The sequence below is a fragment of the Coenobita brevimanus genome, chromosome 61 (assembly GCF_032717465.1).
Source record: "Coenobita brevimanus isolate Jiangsu-jjx chromosome 61, ASM3271746v2, whole genome shotgun sequence".
NCBI classification, from domain to species: Eukaryota; Metazoa; Arthropoda; class Malacostraca; order Decapoda; family Coenobitidae; genus Coenobita; species Coenobita brevimanus.
The window spans coordinates 39,207,920-39,233,797 of record NC_137014.1 but is presented as its reverse complement, the minus strand read 5'-3'; the positions used below and the strand labels follow the sequence as shown (position 1 = coordinate 39,233,797).

General features: G+C 42.3%; 1 protein-coding gene across 5 annotated transcripts; it reads left to right on the top strand.

The window, feature by feature from the left end:
• Nucleotides 1–1,773: 1,773 nt before the first annotated feature.
• On the top strand, nt 1,774–24,849 carry LOC145403661 (uncharacterized). Of its 5 annotated transcripts, XM_080275352.1 has the most exons (9): nt 1,774–1,902; nt 2,800–2,963; nt 12,835–12,987; nt 13,178–13,486; nt 23,513–23,589; nt 23,965–24,202; nt 24,308–24,455; nt 24,538–24,553; nt 24,595–24,849. In XM_080275352.1, exons 4-9 carry the CDS (start codon nt 13,439–13,441, stop codon nt 24,623–24,625), a joined length of 558 nt encoding a protein of 185 aa, XP_080131478.1. In that variant the 5' UTR covers nt 1,774–1,902; nt 2,800–2,963; nt 12,835–12,987; nt 13,178–13,438; the 3' UTR covers nt 24,626–24,849. The 5 variants fall into 5 exon arrangements, with proteins under 5 accessions (XP_080131478.1, XP_080131476.1, XP_080131477.1 ...); XM_080275350.1 differs by lacking the exon at nt 24,538–24,553 and having other exon boundaries at nt 24,308–24,512; XM_080275351.1 differs by having other exon boundaries at nt 24,497–24,637.
• Nucleotides 24,850–25,878: the final 1,029 nt, after the last annotated feature.

The following is a 25,878-nucleotide window of genomic DNA, read 5'->3' as shown; positions in this document are numbered from 1 at the left end:
ACTGTCAGCCACCAGTACTTCCTGCTGAATCCTCAGCAAGCCGGCCTCCAGATGGCGATTCCGGTCAGCACGAAACCAGTCTACGGGATGCAATTAGGGATCTTCAGTTGGCAATGCAAGACCTATCCCGTAGACTCCACGAGGCTGAAACACGTTCGCAACAACAGGAGGACTTCTTGGTCGAGTCAGACAAAGACAATGACGATTCTGCAGCCGAGGCTTCCACTACTCCAGGTCATGGAGACGGAGAGGAGCCTGCCCTTGGACACGCGAACATGAAAGGGACTCATGCAAAGGGAAAAACTATCCCAGCCCTCTGTACCCAGGTTGACAAGCTTACATGGGACTACGATGCCTTTACCCGAGACATGGCTGAAATGAGAACTTCAATGGAGCAGTTGACGGGAGTGGTACAGCAGATGGTGGTGAGATTCCAGTCCAATGGATAGCTCTCCTTATGCCTTCCTGACCTGGAATGTTAACGGTTTACGGACTTGCTTTACTGACGTACACTCTTATGCCATACTAAACAAATCTGATTTGGTCGTCTTACAGGAGGTAGGACGTGATGTGCCCCACCTAAGGGGTTATAGTGTTTTCACCCTTGATCAAGAAGACGGTAGCTCCAGGGGCTTGGCAATGTATGTTAAGTCAAGTCTCCCTGTCACATTCGTTGAAAAAGGTGTTCACACTGGAACTGAATTCGCAGTTGTCTGCTTACATCTTGCTACTATACTCATTTATATTGTGAATATATATATATATATATATATATATATATATATATATATATATATATATATATATATATATATATATATACTAGTTGCTTTATTTCGGACTCCCTTCCCACGTGCATCCTCGAGAAGAGGACCATTTTACTTGAAGACCTCAATACCAGGAATACAGACCTGGGCTCAGCGTCAAAACCTCAAATGTAAATGGTGTGCGTTGGAAACATTTTTTTGATGCTGTAGATACCGCGCTACTGACAGGTGATAATGTTCCTGCTCATATTTAGGGGGGAGGGGGCAGGCTTGACTAACCATCACTCATCGGCTCCATTCGCTTCATTGATGGGGCGGTGCACTGTCAGCATCTTGACTGTGGCCATTGCTATGCTGTACTTCTCTGCTTGCCCTGCTAAGCCTATTATTACTCACTCTTGTATGTAATGTACCTTTTATATCTATTTATAATGTAAACTATTGCTAATGGTTCCACCACCCCCTTTTGTTATCACCATCTTTTTCTGTTGTATAAGAACACTGTAGTGGTAGATGGTGGCGACCATCATCCACTCACTTGATGTAGTGCTGCCTACTTCTTCCTTGGCCTTATCATTCTTTTTCTGTGCCTGCCCTCCTCTCTTCCTATTTCTCACATCTTTTCTGTCACTTCTTATTGCTTTTCTTTCCTTTACAGGTGGCTTTACATTGAGTGACAAGCCAAGGTTTCCTGTAAGCCAAGAAACCATTTACAACGCTGGGTGGTAACCATATAACCAAACCATACGTGCACCCTACGTGTCAACAAGTGGGTTGGTGGAGGGTTAGTGCCCCTCCCCGTAAAACAAATAACTCAAAGTCACATGGCCACCCCTTACGAGATTATGGCTACTGGCAATAGATAGAAAGATAGAAATCTCTTGTGCCGCTATAAATTCCTAGAATCCTATGTATACTGGAGGGATTAGAGAAGAGATTCCGATCCTTTATTAGACCCAAATGTGATCGTCTTTTCAGTTAAAGTATAGATACTTAAAATAAACAGTAAGGACGGATCAGTGGCACGGGTTCTACAGTCCTGCTGTAATGCCGGTGAATTTCATATGGAGTCGTGGATACACACTGGATGGTTGCCTTTTCGTATTGCGGAAGACACAGTCACCATTACATTAAGGTAGGCCATATGCTGTGATTATGTGACTCAGAGAATGGCTGAAATAAGCTGTATCCCCCAGTCCCGAGTCAGTCTGTGTCGGGTAGGGGGGGGGGCGGCATCGGTATATTTGATAGGAAGTGGCACTTACAGAGCTGTTACACATACAATGAATGCTAGGGTTGTTAGGTCAGGTTAGCTCTGTACCTTTTGCAACAGTGAGGCACAAGGGGTAAAGTGCCATACCAGCTGAAACCTGTTTTTTTTTTTTTCTTTTCCATCAGCTGCTCCCTTAAACACTACCCTATGAGTGCACAAAGTCGCTTTGCTCAATTCTAATTCGTGCAGTAAGGGTGAAAGTCTGAAGTGAGCAAAGTGACTTTGTGCACTCATAGGGTAGTGTTTGAGGGAGCGGCTGGTGGAAAAAAAAAGGTTTCAGATGGTATGGCACTTTGCCCCTTGTGACATGCAGGGCCTCAAATATTTTAATACCTCAGTTCAGATTAGGTTAATAACACTATAATTCAGCTTAAACTGCCACAATTTTGCAGTTATATTTGATGGTTCAGTTAGGTTTGCAATAGGTTAGGTTACGTTGCGGCTGCCATAATCGTAGTCCATGAGTTTAGGTTATGGCTGCTGTAATCGTAGTCCTTGAGTATATACTTATGGCTGCTGTAATGACCATTGCCTGTTTAACATTGGTAGCACGAGATGAACGCATTTTTCGGGGCACACTGCATCAGAAAAATCTTGTTCTGGTGAGATTGAGATGATTAAAATTAGGCATCAGATAAATGTGGTTTAGGAAATGAAGATACCCGTTCAGGGCTAAAGGCTGGTGGGAACTAGGAAGACTAGGCTATACAGTACCCATATTCTCTTAGCTTTTCACAAAGGCTTTTTCCTTTTTGGCAGGATTCAAAAGCCACGCCTTGGTGAAACAGTGATGACCCTCACATGAAGACCTCTGCTGATACTCAAAACCATTCACCAAGATGGGCCATGCACTGTAGTGAAGGATTTTATCACCACTTCTTAAAGGCTTGCCAGTGCCTGTGCATTTCTTCCAATTGAGATGGGTAAGGAGTTTCTCTTTCTGCTCTTTTTTGTTATTTTTCTTCTGGTTTCTACATACTGTAGTGCTATCCCTTCCATAAATTCATGACCCCATTACTGTAGAATTTTATTTCCCTAAAAATAAATTTTAACTTTCAGGCAGACACAATTTTGTGGATAAAGGAAGAGTATTTATTTTATTGTTTATTTGATTCTGACTCACTTCTTTTGGAATTGCCTAGTTTCCCTCTTTTTCCTGCCTCCTTTATCCCTCTGTTGAATGTGGGAACCCATGCAGAGAAAAGAAGTGTTTTTACTGGAAAATGATGATTGATATCACATGAATTGCATAACATATCACAAAACCCATGTTTTGTCCAAACCTAACCACGTCTAACATAACCTAAAGGGGTGCCTTTGCTCCTCAGACCCCTCGAAGCATTAATTTAACCTCATCTGACCTAGTCAGATTGCATGGAAGAAAAATGAGACTGTGAAGTTGGCAATTTTAAGCATTAATCAAACTTCTTCTTCATCATCATCATCATCATGCAGACCTCTTTTCCCACCCAAGGGCAGGGTTAGGAGTAGCAATATCCAGACAGCCTGAGTATGCCCAATTCAATGGGCCATGCTTCCATACACGCATCATTCAAGCCCATGGAATCCTGGTTCCATCAGATAGGCAAAAACAATATCACCATGTTCTGTAGCTCCACATATACCTGTCTGATAGAGTCAGTCCATGTGCTGTCACGTTAAAAAGTGGTACCAAATCCCTGGTTATGCACTTCTCTGCACAAAATTCCTCCAGCCAGCTTGGTTTCTTGTCAGTCCCTTAGCCTCACCAACTTCCATACCTCTCATCCTCACACACTCATCCACCATATCCCTCCACCTTCTTCTTGGCGTACTTCGCCTCCTCCCTCCTTCAAATTCGTTCATATACCTTTTTCACCACTCTCTTGTCATCCATTATCTCCACATGACCAAACCATTTCAGATCACTGTCTTCAATTTTGGTGTCCACAGACTTCCTCGCACCGCATCATTCATGAATCATATTATTCTGTGTCCTATCCACTCTCTATACTCCACATACATTCCTCAGCAGTCCCATCTCAGCTGCTCATACTCTTGACTTTTCACTTTCATACCACGCCATAGTCTCACATCCGTATGTTAAAGTTGACACTAACACTCCTTCATGTAAGCCTTGTGCATCTGGAACACTCAAGCCTCTGATTTTTATCAAGGCCTTCATAGTGCCAGCAGCTGTACTTTCCTTCCATGTATCACTCTACTTTCCTTTTCTTTTGCACATTTTCCTCTCTTTTCTACCACTGAATGTGGGTATTTGAACTCTCTCACCAATTCCAGTCTCTCACCATTCACTGTGACATCACATGGGGAATCACCTTCTCTCTCAATACCCATCACTTTACTCTTTTTTACATTTACTCCTAAGGCACAACGTTTACAGACGTCTATGAAACTCTGCACTAGTCCGCCAAGCTCTTGTCCGGTATTTGCATCATCAGCATACAACAAATTTGAGATACTCCATCCATTACCATTCGTAAATATTACCAATGCCATCCCTCTCTCCATATGTTGCTCTCAGTATACCGTACTGTGTTTTTACTTGTCTCATCATCCCATCCATATACTGTATATACATATTGAACAACCATGCGGATGTCACACAACCTTGTCGCACGCCCACATTGATTGTGAGCCAGTCACTTAGATGCCCATTTACCCTTACACATGCCTCACTACTCTCATCAAATTTCTTGATGGCTCCTAGTAGCCTACCATCTGCACCATACATGCACAAAACCTTCCACAATCCTTCTCTGTCTTGTTTGTCATATGCTTTTTCCAGATCCATAAATGCCATAAACACCTTATATTCCTTCTCACATGCCCTCTCCACTATCTGTCTTACAGCAAATATTTGATCCACACATCATCTGCCACTCCTAAAGCCACCTGTTAGTCACTGACTAGGACTTTTGATCTCTCTCTCTTACTTTATAATAATTCTTCCATATACCTTCCCAGTCACACTCAGCAGACTTATGCCACAATATCTCTGCATATACCTCATCAACCCCAGCTGCTTTCTTGTTTTTCAGCTGCTTCACAGCATTCTTCATCTCTGCGAGTGTCATGTTTCTTGGCACTGCATTCCTTCTCTACACCCCCAAAACCAATCATGTTAACAGTCGTTTTGCTCTCTCCATTCCCATTCATCAGACTTTCAATATATTCTCTCCATCTGGTCCATACTTCTTCCCCATGGGTTAATAATCTGCCACGTATATCCTTCATACTTTCACATTTCTTTCCACTGTCACTTCTACATTTCCGCACCTTTTTCCAGAATAAGTTCCTATTATCAGAGTAATTTGCAGTCATTTTTCTTCTTAGGTCATCATTTACCTCCTTGTTTTCCTCTTCACTGTCTCTTTATGTGCTTCTTGCTCTCAGTATACTGTATTCATTTATTTCAACTGAACCCCTGTTCTGTATCCACTCTAGCCACTTCTTCCTCTTTTCCTCCACTGCTCTCTTAACCTCTTCATCTGACCATGCCGTACTACCTTTCTTCTTTGTTGTTACTCTTGCCACGCCACACACCACTTTAGCATTCCTGACTAATCAATTCCTGTATACATTCCATAGGCTGTCCAGATCGATTTAATTTCATTTCATTGATTCTAACTCCTCCCCTACTTTGGCCCTGTATTCATCTGCCATGTCTTTGATCCTCAGCTTCTCGACTTTCAGTCTTTCTCCCTGACAGCTCCTCACTCTCTTGGTCCACCTCATTCCTCTCAGTTTGATCTTGTATACCACAATCATATGATCTGACAAACCTCCACATCGTCCTCTCATTGCCCTCGTATCAGCAACACTACTCGGCATCGATTTCTCTTCGAGCACAGAATCAGTCAGGCTCCTTTCAACATGATCTCTATTCCCTCTATACCACATATATTTATGTGCATCTTTGTGTTTAAAATAAGAATTACAAATGCACAACCACCTTTCCTGACACATGTCCTTCAGTTGCTTCCCATTATCGTTCTCTCGTGGTACTCCAATATTACCCTTTATATCATTCACAGGACCAGTGTTTATGCCTTTCATATCACCCATTACAATCACCATATAACTCCTGGGCATTTCACCTACTACCTCATCCAGCTTATCCCAAAACCTGTCTTTGTCTCACTTCTGTCCACACATGGTGCATATGCTACAACCACTGCCACTTTCACCTTCTGAAACTTGAACTTTACATACACTCATCTTGAGCTGACAAATTTGTAATCTCGCATTCCATTCTGCCACACTTCATTCATCAATAAAGCAATTCCTTCCATGCATCTTCCTCGCCCATTCATGCCCAACCTTACACACTTTACACCCTCCCACTCCCCCATTTCACACCCATTCATCATAGTTTCACACAATGCCATCACTGCATATCTTGCACTCTTGAACACATTCACCCCTTCTGCCCTCTTACTCTCCTCATTCACACCTCTCACATTCCACATGGCCATGCGAATCTGCTCATTTGGTTGGGGCCCTGGACAGGTATTGGGCCATCCGAGGCTCTACAAACTAAGGAAATGGTAAAAGAAAAGGTTGTTGCCATTGATGAGAGGAACCTATAGAAACTGTATACTGTACCCTGTGTTTGCTAGTTAGTGTAAGAAATACAGCACACCATCGTTATACAGTCACTATAGTGTATAGTCATTTGCTTATGAGATAAAAAAGAATTAAACTTTTTTCTTATACAGTCACTGTGATGCCTGATTTCTCGTTACTGGTACGTGATCGTTTTCCTGCTTACCTGATTACAACACAGAATTCATTAAATGATTGGTTTTCAGAAATGCCTCACAGTCGTAAAATGAATGTGTGCTGTTTACCCAACTAAGCATCACAGGATTAGCAAGTGGAAAAGCAGGTGAATATCCAATGATGAAAGTAGTAGAACTAAATTAGTTTCAGGAAAAGATGTATATTGATTTTACTGTATTTCATTAAAATCAAGAAACAGTGTGCACCAAAATGTGTGCTGCTTGAAATATGGTATTCTTGCCAGTAAACTAGGAGGGTTCACCATCTAACCAAATCTTTCCCAGTAAATAATATCATAATGTTAAAGTTTGACACTTTATTTATTTATTTTTTTTTTGTACTTGCATAATATGGGAACATGGAATGTGAGAGGAGTGAATGATGAAGTGAAAGAGCGAGAGATTGTTCAGGTGCTTGAGGATGCAAGAGTGGATATATGTGGATTGACTGACTCTAAATGGAAAGGTGAAAGGGTGAGAGAATGGGAATATGGTTTAGGTATATGTGCGGGAGTTAATGAGAATGAGAGGGCAAGACAGGGAGTATGTCTGATGATAAGCAAGAAGTGGAAGGAGACTATAAGAGAGTATAGAACAGTGGGTGCAAGGATTGTATGGGTGAGGATGAAAATAGGTATACAAGAGTGGGCAATTGTGTGTGTGTACACTCCTACAGAGGACTGAGTGGCAAGAGTGAAAGATGAGTTTTGGGTGAGAGTAGAAGCATGTATGGACAAATTTGAGAGGAGCGAGAGAGTGCTTTTGATTGGATATATGAATGGCAAAGTTGGGAATGTACGAGTGGATGGAGTGGTTGGTCAGTGGGGTGTGCCAGCTGACGTAGATGGGAATGTTAGTGCTTTGGTGGACATCTGTGCTGGTAAGGGATTGGCAATAGCCGACACCTACTTTCGACATAAGATGATCCACCGGTATACATGGAGAGTAATGAGGAGGATGGATGGTGAACTTGTTGAACGAAAGGCAATGATAGACTACATGTGTGTGGATGAGCGAATGAGAAGACAAGTGTTGGATGCAAGAGTGTGGAGAGGGTGGGGGAATGGAGTCTCAGACCATCACTTAGTGATGGCCAAGGTGAAGCTGCAAAGAAAATGGTTGAGGAGACGAAGGGGAAGACAGGAGGAAACAGCTCCTGTGAGAAGAGTGGAGAATTTGCAAGATAGTGAGAAAATGGCAGAGTGTAAGAGCATAGTAGAAGAAAGATTGGGAAGGTATGAGCTAGAGCAGATGGAAGGGGTGGAAGACGTATGTAAGATATTTACGGAAGAGATAGGCGCAGCGTGTGAGGTGGTTTGTGGAGTGAGGAGGAGATGCAAGGGTGTGCAAAGGACAGCATGGTGGAATGATGAGGTGAAACGAGCTGTGGAACAAAAGAAGAAGGCATATAGTGAATGGTTAGCGAGTAGAGGTAGGGGAGAAGATGAGAGAGAGAAGAGAGAGATATATGTGAGTAGGAGAAGGGAGGTGAAAAGACTGGTGAAGGAGAGTAAGAAGAAAGTGGATGAAGAGTTTGGGAGGAATCTGAGTGTGAAATGGAGGGAGAGTAAGAAATTGTTTTGGAAGGAAGTAAAGAAAGTAAGGCAGTGCGAAAGGGGAAATAGTAGGGGAGTGAAAGATAGTAATAATAGATTGTTTGTCGAGAAGAGAGAGAAATTGAGGAGATGGAAGGAGCACTTAAAGGATTTGTTGAATGTAGAGAGTGAGAGCAGTGTGAGTATAAGTGGTTGGGGGAATGGCTGGGAGAAGGAGAGATGAGAGGAGGGAGGAAGAGATCAAGAGGACGGAAGTAGTGGAAGCAATGAAGATCAAGTTGGGGAAGGCCCCTGGAATTGATGGAGTGTGTGGTGAAATGCTGAGGTATGGAGGTGAGATTTTTGTGGAATGGATATGGAAGTTGTGTAGATTGGCTTGGGAAGAGGGAAGGGTTCCAGAGGACTGGAAATCAGGTATAATTGTTCCTTTATATAAAGGAAAAGAGGAGAGAGAAGTATGTGGTAACCATAGGGGTATTTGCCTTCTTAGTGTGACTGGTAAAATATATGGTAGAATACTCATTGATAGGGTTAGGCATATGACAGAGGAGCTAGTTGGAGAAGAACAAGGGGGATTTAGGAAGGGAAATGGGTTCGTTTTGTTTTTGTTTCGTTTTTAAAGGCTCCAACATGCTTGCATGTGTCCATGCTGCACGATCCATTGCAGCCTCCCTGTTCAGTCCCTTAACCCTAAGGTCACACTTAATGACCTCGTCCCATGTCTTTCTCGGTCTACCCCTCATAACCCCACCCCCAATATTAACACTTCTCACCTTCCTCACCGAATTATCATCCCCCATCCTCTCCACATGTCCAAACCACCTCAGTCTACCTCTCCTCGTCACAACATCAATTCACTCCAGTCCCATCCTACCTCTCAACTCTTCCATTGTAAACCCAGCCCCTCCAGGCCTTGGACGCAGGGATGCACTGCACATCCACCTAATCATTGTCATTTCTGTACATCTGAGCCGGCGAATGTCTTCCTCCTTCACTGCCCAGGTCTCACTGCCACACAGCATTACACTCCTAACACATGCTGCATACAAAGACCTTAGCACGTAGGGAGAGCCCTCTCAATGTCAGGAGAGGCAAGAGCTCCCTGAACTTCTTCCAACCACTTCTCACCCTAGCCACAGAGCTAGCTCCAGCCCCACCTCCAGCACACATGTCTCCCAAATAACAAAACTCTTCCACACACTCAAGAGATTCACCAGCAAGTTCAATCCTTTCACGTCTGACAATCTCCACCTGCTCACCCCGGCATGCCATACACATAAAATCAGCATTATCTCGCAGTCTACCTCTGATACCACTACATCTCTTATGCACCCATTTATCACACACACCGCACAAAATGGAATTACTTCCCACGCCCTTGTGGCAAACTGCACATGGCCACCCTCCCTCGTCTTTGACAGTACCGCCACCAACCCTAGATATCATCACTTTAGTTTTATCTGCATTTACCCTTAAACCCTTTTGCCCCATACCATCGCTCCACTTCCTAAACCTTTCCTCCACCTCCCTTTCATTCTCTGCAATCAACACCAAATCATCAGCATACAGCAACTCCCACGGGAGTCCGTTTCTAAAGTCACGTGAAAGGGCTTCAAGTACCATGATAAACAGCATGGGACTCAAGACTGACCCCTGATGCACACCAACATTCACGGAAAACTCATCACTCAAATCTCCATTCACTCTCACCTGGGTGTGAGCACCCACATACATGGCCATAACCACCCTAACCAGCCACTCCTCCAAGCCAAGCTTTCTCATTGCCCACTTCACCACCTCTCTAGGGACTCTGTCAAAGGCCTTTTCCAAATCAACAAAAACAAAATAAAGATCCCTTCTCCTACCAATATATTTTTCCTGAAGCTGTCAAACAATGAATATGGCATCAGTGGTCCCCCTACCTGGCATAAACCCAAACTGCATCTCATCAATATTCACTCTTTCTCTAATCATACCTTCTAAAACTCTCTCCATTACCTTCATTATCTGATCTAAAAGCTTTATACTTCTATAATTTCCTCTTTCCAGGGCATCACCCTTCCCTTTATACACATTTACAATTACACTCTTCAGCCAGTCATCTGGGACAACACACGCATAAATAATCCTATTTATCAGGTCAGTGACTAAACTCACCCCTATATCGCCTGAGGCCTTCAACATTTCGGCAGTCAACCCAGACACACCTGCTGCCTTCCCCACCCTCATCCTGCCTATTGCCTCACTCACAGTAGCAGTATCAATCAAAGGCCAAGGGCCAGACACTGGATCTGCTGGCTCCAAACCTTCCCTGTCCCAGTCAGACTCCTCATTCAACAACTGGTTATAATGCTCTCTCCATGCATCTTTAATATCCTCACTGTTCACCACTACCCTTCCTTCATCATTCTTCACACACTGCTCACCTATGATATCTCGATTATCCCTCTTCACCTGACCTGCCACCTTAAATATATTTTTCCCTTCCCCATGATTTAGGTTATCAAAAAATTGTCTCTGTGACTGAGACTTTGCCCTGTATACCTCTCTTCTAGCCCTACGCTTGGCAGTCAAATATTCCTCTTTGCTACCACCCTTCTTCCATTCCCGGAAAAGCCTTCTTTTCTCCTTAATTGCAGCTTCTACACCCTCGTCCCACCACCAAGTTACTTTATGTCTTGGTGGTCCTCTTGTCCAGCCACATGTTACATCGGTAACTCTCAAGAAATTGTTCTTGAGGGCTCTGTACTGTTCATTAACGCCTCTGTCTACAGCTCCCTGTTCAGCCACCACTCTCCTCAACTCGCTATAGAAGGCATCCCTTACTACTTGGTTTTTCAGCTTCATAGTTTCCTCCTAGGTACATAAGTCCTCTTTTTCATCACTTGTTCTTTAAGCACCATATCACAAATCAATAGTTTGTGCTGCTGCACACACTCCTCACTTCCTATAACTTTAACATCCCTCGCTAACCTCCTATCGGCCCTCCTAACCAGAAAATAATCTATCTGACTGCTATTTCCCCCAGACTCATACGTAATTAACCTACTGTCTCTTTTCCTAAAATATGTGTTGCACACAATCATGTCCGTTGCCTCCCCAGACTCGAGTATCCTTTCCCCTTCTGCATTCCTTAGACCATACGCACATCCCCCATGCACTCCTTCATAACCTTGTGCTTGGGTGTGTAGATCAAATATTTGTTCTACGATGTTTAGTGGAGAATTATCTAGAGAAGGGAAAGAAAGTGTATGCTGCCTTCATGGACTTGGAGAAAGTTTATGACAAAATAGATAGGCAAGGTATGTGGAAGGTGTTAAGAATATATGGCGTGGATGGGAAATTGTTGAATGCTGTGAAGAGTATGTACGAAGGAGCTAGGGCTACGATGCGAGTGGATGGTGAGCTGAGTGAATTTTTTTATCTCAATGTGGAACTGAAACAGGGTTGTGTGATGTCTCCATGGCTGTTTAATATATACATGGATGGGGTTGTAAAGGAGGTGCAGGGTAGGGCAGTGGATGTGGGGGTGGCTCTAATGAATGAGGGTGAGATTTGGAAGCTTCTGGTGTTGCTGTTTGCTGATGATACAGTATTGTTGAGTGAAGATGAATGGGAGTTGCAAGGTTTGGTGAATGAATTTGGGACAGTGTGTAGGAGGAGGAAGCTGAAAGTTAATGGAAACAAAAGTAAAGTTATGGTGTTTGAGAGGAACGAAGTCACAGAATGTACAGTGAGGTTGGATGGTGGGGATATGTAGAGTGTGAGTGCATTCAAGTACTTGGGTAGTGTGATGTGTAAGGATGGGACTTTGGGGGATGAAGTACTTGAAAGGGTATAGCAGGGAAGGAAGGTTGTTGGTTCACTGAAGGCAGTGATGAGAAATAGGGAGCTGAGTTTGGAAGTTAAGAAGTCACTGCATGATAGTATTGTGATCCCTACCCTGATGTATGGAAGCGAGGCATGGACCTTGCAAGAGGGGAACAAGTCAAGAGTGAGAGCAGTGGAAATGAGTTACTTGAGAGGAGCGTGTGGATTGACATGGAGGGACAGGTTGACGAATGAAGTGAAGGAACATTGTGGGGTGGATGTGGATGTGGTTGAGAAGATTAGGAGAAATACACTGAGGTGGTTTGGACATGTGGAGAGAATGGAGAATGAAAGACTGACTAAGAGAGTGTATGTAGGTGAGGTGGAGGGAGGGAGAGGGAGGGGTAGACCGAGGATGAGGTGGAGGGATGGAGTTGAGAGGTATATGAGGGAGGGGGGGTGAGTTGGGGGGAGGGTAGTCAAATGGTGGGTGACAGAGCGACTTGGAGGCGTTTTGTCTGCGGCCACCCTTTGTGGGATTAGGGCGTCGGGCTATAGATAGATAGATAGATAATATGTCAACAGTAACTGTAGATATATGGGCACTTGGCATCATGTTTTCCTTAGACTGATCCTTTTCACAGGCTGATGTCTGAAAGCATCAACCCAGTACGGAATGGGCCAAGAAGAAGGCTGCAAATCTTGGGTGAACTATGTCAGTCATTTTTGTCGGGAGATACTGAATGAGGGATTCTTTGACACTTGCATGAGGGAACCTTCGTGGATGGAGGGAGAAGGTGAGTGAAGTTTACACCCCCTCAACATTTACCCTGAGTGAGTGGGAAGTACAAGGCTTAATGAATGATAATATTGATGACAGCTAATGACTTCTGTATTTTCCTTTCCTGGATCATAACTACTTCATGTATGATAGCCAATGAGAATAGAATTGATGATGATGATACTGATAATGACTTTTGTCGGCAGATGGAGTGGATCCCATATCTCATCGTGCCATCTTGTTCTGACTTCAAGACTCGCTGGAATTTGATGGAACATGGTGACAGCCAATACATGACAGTGGAAGAAGATAAGAGAAACTTTTATTCTGCTGTGGACTAACATGGGCTGCTGCTGCTGCATATGGACGGAAGTGCAAGAAATATATCAGCGCCAAAACCATCTGCATCCGTTCATCCCGCTGTGATGTTAAAGATGAACCAGATTTCTTTTTCATATGCTATGTAGATGCAGGCCTGGTCAGTCAGCCACACCCCAAGAATTTTCATACACAAGGTATGTCACTCTAGCAAGGGTCCCTATGGTACGTCCATTTAGCACCCTAAGAATTTTCAGCTATAAAGTTCATCACTAGTTTAGCAGAGTCCCATATTTTTTTTTTTTTCTTTTTTACACAAGGAAGAAGGAACCAAAGGCTGAGCCTGCAAAACGTTCCTTCCAAGAATTAAAAAAAATACGAGAGAGCCAAATTCAAGATCCATTCATTTTGAGATGCCTGGACACACTGCGTTTGAAAGACTGGAGATCATAGGAAGTAGGAAATACAGACAGAGGGAGACAGTTCCAGAGTTGACCTGTTGCATAAATGAAGGACTGGGAGTAACGGTTAACTCTTGCATTAGAGAGTTGGACAGAAAAGGGATGAGAGTTTGTTGCTAGACGGGTGCTACGCACCTGTCGTAAAGGTGGAAGGATGCAAGCAGACAGTTCAGAGGAACAGTGACCATTGAAGGAGCGGTAGAAAAGAGATAAAGATGCAACAATGCGGCGAAGAGACAGAGGTTGAAGGGAGCCAGAAAGAGGAGGAGAGTTGATGAGACTAATAGCCTTTGGCTCCACCCTATTGAGAGGAGCTGTATGTGGGGAGCCTCCCCACACATGAGAGTTGTACGGTACTCTAAACAAGGGTGAATAAAACCCGTGTAAAGTCAACAACTGTGTAGGGGTAAAGAAGGCATGGAGGCGGCTTAGCACACATGATCTCTTGGAAGCAGATTTTTACAAGAGATGCAATATGATCTTTCCAAGATAAGTCCCATGTGAATGAAACCCCAAGCATGTTCAAGGATGATGCAGGATTGAGCTGGATATTATTAAACATTAGTGGGTACTCCTGTGGAGGTGTACTAACTGAGTCTGATGCATTCAAAACAACAAGATTATTTTTACCCCAGTCAGAGATACGAGCCAAGTCAGTCATTAGGTGTTCCCTAGCCTCATCCCTTGTTGAAGTAACTGCTGAGATGGACGTTGTGGAAACCGAATGGAAAGGTGAAGGGTGGAATCATCAGTGTACGAGTGGATAGGATTAGGTGTACAGCTTAGAAGAAGATCTTTGATGAATAAAAGGAAGAGAGTTGGTGATAGGACAGAGCCCTGAGGAACACCACTGTTGATAGATCTAGGAGAAGAACGATGGCTGTTTACAACAGCAACTACAGAACGACCAGAAAGGATGTTATAGTTGAAGGCAGAAATAGAAGGATAGAAACCGTAAGAGGGCAGTTTGGAAGTTAAAGATTTATGCCAGACTCAGTCGAAAGCCTTTGATCCCACATGACTAGTGTTTCTCTGTGTGTTAGAATTAAGGTCACTTTTCTTGGTGGCATAGGAGGTTTTGTAGCATCTCTTCTTTAGTGATTTACTGTTTGCATACTGCATGATAACATTTTTCACGTACTGGTATGCTGTTTATACTGTACTGTCCAAATACTGTATTGGCATAGTTTGCATCAATATCATTATCATCATCATTGCCCATACCTCTTTTCCTGCCCTTGGTTGGGGGGGTGAGGTAGAGAGTAGAATCAGAAAAAAAAAGAAAAAAACAAAAGAAAGAGGAGAAAACTAAGTCAGTCCAGTTGAATGGGCCATACTCACAGTTCAAGCCCTTGACTTCAGTATCATCAGTTAACATAGTAGTATTTGCAACCCCAGGCTCATTTGAATGTGAACCTTTCCTCTGCAGTCTACAGTCCTTCATATGGGGATATTGAGGAAATTGAGGAATGTTTGTTTAATCAGGAAGGAGAGCCACCTGGATTTTTTATTGCATAATAGAGGATGTTGAGATGTAATCTAATCTAGTATAAAATGACACTATGTTTCCATCTAAAGAATTTCTGTATTGGGGTTGGCCATGGTACAGCTGATATTCTCAAAGTACTGGAAGCTAAACCAAGAAGCAAATCCAGCTAATTGCTTCCCGACAGTTGCTGGAAGTTGTTGTGGAACAAACAGAAATTTGAAATATGTAATATTATTAGTAACAATTTGAGAGTCTCTGCCCTTATGTACAGTCACTTGGATAAAAGATCTTATAATATACAGGATAAATAACTAAGGAAGTGATCTTATGAAATCTCCAAAGGCACTTAGAATGTGACCCTGAGTAGCATAGGTGTTAGGGTCATAGTGTGTGAAAGTGTGGACAAACTCATGGTGTTTGACAGTTACTTCTGAAACAGGAGACAGTAATTGAACATCTGACTATTCTGTATTGTTACTGACTACACTCTGATGTTGGATCCAGGCTTATCATGTCTGACAGTTATGGTTGTCCCCTAAATGTGATGATACAACATGTCTGACCTTTCTGTATCATTGCTGACTGCATTCTGGAAGGTGGAATGCAGATGATCACATCTAACAATTAGAAACCATTCAGAAAGTGCATATCTTCACCAGTGTCAGTGTGATTCATGGTTTACTGTATAGACCAACCTCCATGCAACCTCATTGGGGGAGGTAATTAATACAGCAGTCACAGTCTGCCCTGTTAAATATTCAGAAAGAAGGCATACCTCCACTGACACCAGTTAAACTTATGATTTACTCCTGCATCTGGATCCACCTCAGAATCTAAGCAACTTCTTGACCCTGTGTCCATGTATCCATCTGATTTTGTTGAAATCCGATAACAGCTTTTTAAGATAAAAGTATCATGTCCACAAACAGACAGACCAACAGACTGGGATAAATACATACCCTTCTCCAACTTGGAAGCATACATTCTTTTCTCATATCCTTTGACTAATGGAAAGAAACCTTGGTTTAATCGTGCTTGTTCTAATGCTGTCCACAACAAGGAGAAGACCTGCAAAAGATGCCAGAGCCAACCCACCCCTGAATCTTATCTTTTTTATCTTTGCGGCCAGAATTGTGCTAAGTGTGTTCGTCGCTCTGCTAAAAATATCATCATCCATGCTAAATGCTCAGCCGAATTCTTCCCGCTCCATCAGGCACCTTGCTAAAAACCTTTCTAACAACTTTACCACATCATCCTTCCCTCCTCTTTTCTACACTGTTGGTTCTGTAGCTATTTCTTCTCCTGGTAAAGCAGATCTCTTTGGTCAGACTTTCTCCTCCAATTCCACCTTAGACGATTCTGGTGCTGTTCCTCCATCATTTACCCTCTCTCGCTTCTTCATGGCTGACATTAAAATGTCTTCAATTGGTGTATTTTCTTTCATCACTGGCCTCAATACTAACAAGGCATATGGGTCTGATGGGGTCCCTCCTTTTATTCTCAAGAACTGTGCTTCTGTGTTTACACCCTGCCTAGGTAAACTCTTGCCTTTGCCTGTTGACTTGTACCTTTCCTTCTTGTTGGAAGTTTGCTCTCATTCAGCCTGTCCCAAAGAAGGGTGACCATTCCCAACCCTCTAACTATCGCCCAATTGCCTTAACATCCTGTATCGCAAAGGTTTTCGAGTCTGTTCTTAAAAAAGTGTTAAAGCATCTTTCCTTCATAACCTTCTTTCTGAACGCCAGTATGGGTTCCGTCAGGGACGCTCCACTGGTGATTTTCTCACCTACCTTTCAGATGCCTGGTCATCCTCCTTTCAGGATTTTGGCGAAAACTTTGCTGTTGCACTTGACATCTCAAAGGCTTTTGATCGAGTCTGGCATAAATCTTCAATTTCCAAACTTCCCCCTTATGGTTCCTATCCTTCTGTTTGTACCTTCATCTCTAGCTTCCTTTCTAGTCATTCTGTAGCTGCTGTTGTAGACAGCCACCATTATTCCCCTAGATCTGTCAGTAACGTGTTCCTCAGGGCTCTGTTCTATCACCAACTCTCCTCCTCTTATTCATCATGACCATTTAAGCTGTACATCTAACCCTATCCACTCATAAGAAGATGATTCCACCCATCACCTTTCCAGTCGCTTCCTGCAGTGTCTATCTCAGCAGTACTTCAGCAAACAAGGGACACCTATTGTCTGACTTGGCTTGTATCTCTGACTGGGGTAAAAGTAATCTTGTTGTTTTGAATGCATCCAAAACTCGATTATTACTCCTGTCAACCTGTCAAAATCTTCCAGAGGAGTACCCACTAATGTTTAATAATATCCAGCTCAATCCTGCATCATCTTTAAACATACATGGCGTTTCATTCTCTCGGGATATATCTCGGAAAGATCATATGACATCCCTCGTAAAATCTGCTTCCAGGAGATTAAGTGTGCTAAGCTGACTCTGTACTTTCCTTACCCCTTCACAGTTATTGACTTTATACAGGGTTTTATTCACCCCTGTGTGGAGTACAACTCTCATGTGTGGGGAGGCTCTCCACATTCAGCGCTTCTCAACAAGGTAAAAGACTTTTCATCTCATTAACTCTCCTTCTCTTACCAGTCCCTTTCAACCTCTGTCTCTTTGCCACATTGTTGCATCTTTGTCTCTTTTCTGTCACTACTTCAGTGATCACTGTGCGTCTGAACTATCTACAGTACAGTACATGTACCCTTCCACCACTATGATGGATGTGCAGCACCTGTCTAGCAACAAATTCTCATCCTCTTTCTGTCCAGCTCTCTAATGCAAGAGCTAACTGTTACTCCCAGTCCTTCATTTGTGCAACAGGTCAGCTCTGGAACTGTCTTCCTCTGTCTGTATTTCCTACTTCCTATGATCTCCAGTCTCTCAGACGCAGTGTGTCCAGGCATCTCAGAATGATTGGATCTTGAATTTGGCTGTCTTTTTTTTTTTTTTTTTTTTTTTTTTTTTTTTTTATGTGTCCGACTCTGGGCATAGGCTTTACAGCCTGCTATCAAGGCCCAGCAGTCCTCCTACATACCAAACGCCTCTACATGTCACCTCTTCGGCGCTAACACCCACCGTCCATATTGAATACATGCTAGGGCTGTCTCATACAGGACTGGTGTATTGGTATTAGCGGGGGTATTTTTACGACATGTCGGCGGGTCTTCTGGTAGATCAGTAAAGCCTGATTTAATGAAATTCAAATCCTTAAACTGTTCCCTGCCCCAGCCGGGATTCGAACCTGGGTCCATTAGAACTGCAGGCCACCTCTCTGCCGATTGAGGAATGGTTTGTGGGCTCCTGGTCTTTGGTTCCCTCTTCCTTGCATAAGTGGCATAATAATTGTTGGCAGAAGTAATTACAGGTGTTCCATAAAGAACCATAAGAAAATAGGGACATACACCATCGTACAGTCAGTTTTAGAGTGGTCAGCCCAGATTTTGACTAAATTAAATTCCCAGACTCCCAGTTATTAGCTTTTTATTTTCATTGAACTAGGGGGGAAAAAAAAAAAAACTACAGGGTGATCAAATGTTACCATTTATATGGACTCCCCCCTGCAGTATATTTGATGTAAAGTAACTCACCTTACTATACTTTACCGTACCCTACCTTTCTCTGTCTTACCTAGCTTCCTTACCCTACCAAACTTTGCCAGACTCTAACCTACCCTGCCGTACCTTACCATGTCTGACTGACCTACCCAGCCCAACTGCATTTTACCTTGCCCTAACCCTGCCCTACCTTACCATACCTTACTTTATCATATATTACCTTTCCTTACCCTACCCTACCCTACCCTACCCTACCCTGCCCATCCCTACCTTACCTGACCCAACCTTACCCTTCCCCACCCTGCTTTACCTAACCAGATCTTACCTTACCTCACCTTACCTTACCAACTGTATTATACCCAACCCTGTCTAACATACCCTACCCAATCTACCTTCACTACCATACCTTACCCCATCCAACCTTTCCCTACCCTACCCTGCTCTACCCTATTATGCCCTACCGTACTTATGCATACCATGCCTTACTCTACACTGTCTTACCTTACCTTGCCATACCCCTACCCTGCCTAACATACCCTGCCCTATCTACCTTTCCCTACCATGTCTTACCCAACCAATATTGCCTTACCCTACCTTACCTTACCATACCTTACTTTACCTTACCCTACCCTACCCTGCCCTGCCCTGCCCTGCCCTTCACTTCCCTATTTTACCTGACCAGATCTTACTCTACCTCACCTTACCTTCCCAAACTGTATTTTACCCTACCCTGCCTAACATACCCTACCCTATCTCCTTCCCTACTATATCTTACCCAGCCAACATTGCCTTACGCTATCCTTCCCTACCTTACCTTACCTTACCTTACCTTACCTTACCCTACCCCCCCCTTTTTTTTTTTTTAAACTCTGGGCATAGGCTTCACAGCCTGCTTTCAAGGCCCAGTAGTCCTCCTACATACCACACATCTCTACATGTTACCACTTTGGTGCTAATACCACCTTCCATATTGAATACATGCTAGGACTGTCTCATATAGGACTGGTGTATTGGTATTAATGGGGGTATTTTTACAACATGTTGGCGGATCCTTCTGGTAGATTAGTAAAGTCTGATTTTTATGAAATTGAAATCCTTAAACTGTTCCCTGCCCCAGCGTGATTTGAACCCAGGTCCGTTAGGACTACAGGCCACCTCTCTATCGATTGAGCCACCGCCTCCCTCTCATACCGCCACCCTGCCCTACCCATAGCTTTTGTAAGTGATAACATTCTTGATCACCCTGTTTTATGAGTTTTTCAGATGTAGTGAAACAGAAGTTTGACCAGAATTTTTAGAGGTTAGGTAGATTTTATTTGACTAGAATTTTTAGTGGTTAGGTAGATTTTATTTGACTAGAATTTTTAGAGGTTGGGTATATTTCATTTGGCTATAATTTTTAGAGGTTGGATAGATTTCATTTGATTAGAATTTATAGAGTTTAGACAGAATTCATTGTTTTATATTTTCTGTGTATTTATCATATGTTTATTTGCATATCTTATTTATATTTGTATGTATTATGAGGTCATATGGAATAAACTGCATACAGTATGTGCATGTCCATCAGTATATATGCTGTTAATGAGTATAGTCAGGTTATACACATTCACACTTGAAAATGTGGAACTTGTATGAGTGAGCAAGCATGCTACTGCCATTATTTTACCTAAAAGAATTGTGCCATCCCACTTGCCCTATATTATTGCACACTTTGAAATTTTGGAGAACACCATCGTACCCCTTATAGGATTGAGGCGTCTGGCAATAGACAGATAGATAGACCATTGTACTTGCCAAATATTAATGCAGCTCTGAAATTTTTAAGGAACTGCCATTCCACTTGCCAAATGTTATTGCATTCTTTGACATTTTGAAGGCTCTGCCATCTCACTTGCCTGATGTTAATGCGCATTTGAAATTTTGAAGAAAACCAGTTAGCGATACCCATAACTTTTCAACAGGTTTTCAGACATTGTGTGTAGATGTGCAGTAGCTTATTAATTTCTGAGACAGCTTAGTTTGGTGCTCAGTTTGGCACATTTTAGTTTTTTTACAGCAGTATTTTGGTGCATATTGAGAAAGCTGAGGTTACTAATATGTATTACACTTTCATAAGCTTTTCAGCAATGTGCATACATCCACTGTAGCATAATAGTTTCGGAGATAACAGTTTTGGTGGTTTGGTTTCTTTTTTCAGCCATATGGTGGCAAATCTGAGAAAAGTGACGTGTAACACCTATTACCTTTTAAACTTTCCATTGATTTACATAAATCCACTTATGCTTTTATAGTTTGCCAGATAACAGTATAGGTGCTTTGCTGTACCACCCAAGTACAGTACATGTCCAATAGTGTTCTCGCTGGCATGCTTTGCTCCTTCATTCAGTCAGTTATATTACTAAAGGAAATATGAAAGTCTCCTACTGCCGCCAGATTATGATCTTTCTTATGCAGTCAGTTCCATATGGCCATGTATCTTTGCATACTGGGAGCGCTCACAAAATACACCTTAACTTATGATAACTTTTCTCTTGTAACTATACTTGGTTCACATTAACTTGGCCTAAAATTGCCTTCCATCTATTATGAATGCTGAGTTTTAACATCAGATTAACACTAGAATATAGTTCTAGTGATGTGGAAAGGATGTACACCCTAAATATTGCATTTTTTGCTACTGAACTGTATCAAGAAATAAATATCCACACTGCAGATGTGGGACGTGCCTGAGTAAGCAGGGTTGTATTTTGGGCCATTTTAGGCTACATTTTACTCTCTGAAAATGATACCGCACCAATGGAAGACATTTCTTATGACATTTTCAAAGTATGATGTTCCATGATTGGCATAATAGTTGAGAAAAAAAAAATTTTCATTGCTTTGTTCTTACCTAGTGAAAATGTTTTGAGCATTTTTTTGGCTGTATTTGGCTCATTTGTGTTAAAAGTTGGTAGTCTACCAATGGAAGACATTTGTTATGACATTGTTATGACAATTTCAAATGGTACAACCTATCACGATTGGTTCCATAGCTGAGAAGAATAGGAAATTTTGGTAGTTCTCGAGCAGGAAAATTTCATAAGCCATATGGGACAAGAATTTTACACATTTCAGCCTGAGTACTGTATAATGTTCTCACTCACTCAGCTCGTGCAAAAAGTTAGTCACAAAGCAGTGTGGAAACAATGTACGGCCATAGTGCTGTGTTGTCTTTCCTACACTACCCTACGTGAAATAAGGTGCAAAATGGCAAAATCTGGGCCAAAGTTAAGGTGAAAGAAATAAGTTATGTTTTTGCCAGATGAACAAGAGAGAGTCTGTGCCCTCTATTCCATGTCCTTCCAGCAAAAACTCAATAATAGTTACGACTGTAAATTGATCATAAGTTTGTTTGTGAATCAGCACACATTTACGGCCTCTCACGTTATATAGGGTGGTCCATGTATTATGCATCTTAGTTGAGGGGACGGCTAAATGATCCGTACCATTGTCTCCCCTGAATCATTTTCAATTCCCATAACCCTTTTCATGATTAATGTTATAATATCTGCTTTTTCATGTCCAATGACTGCATAATCCTTTTCATGTTTAGTGTTATAATACCAGTATCTGTTTTTCAGTATCTGTTGATTGTATAACCCCATTTATGTTTAGTGGTAAAGCTTTGCTTTTTGATGTCCATTGATTGCATGGTTGATTATTTTGTGAAGCAGCCAAATCCTCTTTGCTCCTCTCATAACAAGACTATTGCTCCAATAAGATTAGACAAGTGTAATATATGGACCACCCTTTATTAATCATATGCCAGCATTGATTCGATTAATCTGAAAGTAGTCAATTTATGGGCAACATTTTCCTGTAAATTCAGTGTTTTGGTATATATCTTTTTTTAAGTAAGAAAAAGAAAGTACAGTAATTTGTAAGTCAGAGCTATCATTGATGTTATGAATGTCCACAGAATTATTCATAAAGTAATTAATTGAGCCTCACTCTTGCATAACAAAATTTTACCAAGTCCAAGAATTTGCTTTTGGTATTATTGATAAGCTGCTTTCAAATCCAAGTTGGCCGCAGTTCTCTATGATTGGTATCTGAACATCTCAAAAAAAATTTTAAGTCAAAAAATGCTAAGTAGAAAAAAATCACTCATATTAATTCTAGCTGACATCTCAAAATTATACTAAGTCCAAAAATTCACTCAAAAAGACAAGTTGGCATCTCAGAATTTTATATCAAAATTTTACTAAGTTGAAAAATTTTGCCCATAAAAATACTAGCAGGCAACTTTCAACTCCAAGATGGCCATCCATGTGTGTTGATGCTGTGAGCCTGGTTGATACAGTTGCGAACGAAAATACTGCTCCACGTTTTTTAGTCCATGAATTTTGAAACTTGTACGGTACATGATATTCCGAAAGATTTTTTTGTGCTTGAAGATAGCCTCACTGGGTTTCAGAAGTCAGTGCTTACTTCCTGGCTAATTATTGTTCATTAAAGTGGATCAGTATATTTGTCTGCATCTGTACATACACCCCCACTTGTAATGTTTTCCTATGCATGTCCTCTCCAAAACTCCCCCACTCCTTTGCTCTTCCTCTCTCACCCTGCTACTTAGTTATGGTGAGGGAGGAAGAGGAAAGGAGTGGGGAATTTTTGGAGAGTACTTAAAAAAATAATAACACCTTTCTCTTATTTCAGGTTGTCTCCGGACACTCTTCAGATTACAAAAGGCTCGACGCGAAACCTGGTTCCATTAATCTTCCCAGTCGACTTAGGTACATTTTGGGGGGCTCCTGAAATCCATTTTTGAGCCTTTTTTTTTTCAAATTATATTTTTAACTTTCCATTGAATAAAAAAGCTTTGTAGTTATACAAGTTTTTTTTTTTCCATGTGATACAGTCATGAAATATTTCAGGCTTTTAATACGTCTCTTACTTGTAGGTATAATACTCTTTTCATTCAGGCTGATTTGAGGTTCAACTGAAAAATTACATAAAAATTAATGGTAAGAAAACAAGACAGTAAATTTCAATTTTGTATTGCATATTTTAAAAAATACATTAAAAATTAGAGACATCTGGTAAGAGCAGCTGAGAGTTCTTCACCATCACTTGGCAGGGGACCATGACTAGAGTTCATCACTCCACAGGGGACCAAGACTAGAGTTCTTCGCCACCACTTGCTTGGCAGGGGACTATGACCAGAGTTCTTTGCCATCACTCTGCAGTGGACCACAACCAGAGTTCTTCGCCATCACTCAGCAAGGGACACAGTTTTTCATTCAACAGGGGCACAGCCAGAATCCTCAGCAGTCCTCCGGAAGACAAGACTTGCTTGCCAGGACAGCATGGTCAGCAGCAAGCACACAACACCTATGGAGCAGAAATGTATTAATTTAAATCCACATTAGCATTTGATATGGTACATAAATCAGTATTAAACATTATAACAGACAATCATTTTAAGAGTAAGAATGCTATACTCACTAACAGTTCTCCACAACACTTGGCATGGGCACTGGCATCACTCGGCAGGGGCACAACCACCACCCGAATCCTTCAGCAGCATTTGGCAGGGAAGTGACCACCACGGTCCTTCAGTGGCACTTTGCAGGGGCCCAACCACCACCAGAGTCCTTCAGTGGCACTTGGCAGGGGTATGACCACCACCAGAGTCCTCAGCCATCACTTGGCAGGGGTATGACCACCACCAGAGTCCTCAGGCATGACTTGGCAGGGGTACAACCACCACCAGAGTCCTCAGGCATCACTTGGCAGAGATACAACCACCACCAGAGTCCTCAGGCATGACTTGGCAGGGGTACAACCACCACCAGAGTCCTGAGCCATCACTTGACAGGGGCAGGACCAGTTTATCAGCAAGAGCATGACTGCACGGGCATGATGGCCAGAGTTCTCTGGCAGGGACACTACTGGAGATCTTCATATCACTCAGCAGGGGAAAGGCCAGAGTTCACCAGGAGAGCAGGGTCAGCAGCATGCCACCTGTGGAGCATAAGTGTATTAATTCTAGTCTATCAGCTTTTTATACAAATAAATATCAATTATAAACAATTTTTAATCAAACATCAAATATTATAAACATAAGCTTTGATGAGGTGAAAGATTGTCCAGGTGCTTGAGGGTGCGAAAGTGGATGTATGTGGCATAACAAACAAAATGGAGAGGAGAAAGTGTGAGAGAATGGGAGTATGGATGGGGTATATGTGCAGGAGTAGGTGAGAATGAGAGGGCAAAGGAAGGAGTATGTATAGTTGTGAGTAAAAGATGGAAGAAGAGCATAAGACAGTATGGATCAGTTGGGTCAAGGATTGTGTGGGTAAAGTTGAAAGTTGGAATACAAATGTGGGCGATTGTGTGTGTGTGTGTATGCGCCAACGCGAGATCGTGCTAGAAGAGTGAGAGAAGAGTTCTGGACAAATGTAGAAGTGTGCATGGAAAAGTTTGGAAGGAATGAGAGAGTGTTTTTGATCGGTGATATGAATGGTAAAGTTGGGAATGTGAAGGTGGATGGAATAGTTGGTGAGTGGGGTGTGCCTGCTGAGATAGATGAGAATGGGAGTGCGTAAGTGGACATTTGTGCTGGGAGGGGGTTGGTGATGGCCAATACCCTCTTCAGGCATAAAATGATCCACAGGTATACATGGCAAGTGATGAGAAGGGTGGGTGGTGAACTGAATGAAAGGAAGGCAATGATTGATTATGTGTGTGTGGATGAAAGGATGCGAAGATGTGTAATGGATGCAAGAGTTTATAGAGGTTGGGGGAGTGGACTTTCTGACCACTACTTGGTGGTGGCCAGAATTATAATTCAATTAAGATGGAGGAATAGAAGAAGGGAAAGACGAGAGGAAGGAGTAGTTGCAAGGAGAGTGGAAAGGTTACAAGAGGATGAGAAAAAGGCAGAGTATAAGAGAAGTGGAGGAACAATTGGGCAAATATGAATTGGAGCAGATGGGAGACGTGGAAGGTGTGTGTAAGATATTTACAGAAGAAATATGTGCAGCATGTGATGTGGTGTGTGGAAGGAAGAGAAGACGGAG

Bases quoted from the DNA above. Each gene is read 5' to 3' on its own strand.
- LOC145403661 (XM_080275349.1), top strand. From the start codon at position 13,439: ATGCAGGCCTGGTCAGTCAGCCACACCCCAAGAATTTTCATACACAAG. The intron at 13,487-23,512 runs GTATGTCACTCT...CTCTTATTTCAG, and splicing joins CAAGAATTTTCATACACAAG to GTTGTCTCCGGACACTCTTC. The intron at 24,203-24,307 runs GTATTAATTTAA...ACTCACTAACAG, and splicing joins AACACCTATGGAGCAGAAAT to TTCTCCACAACACTTGGCAT.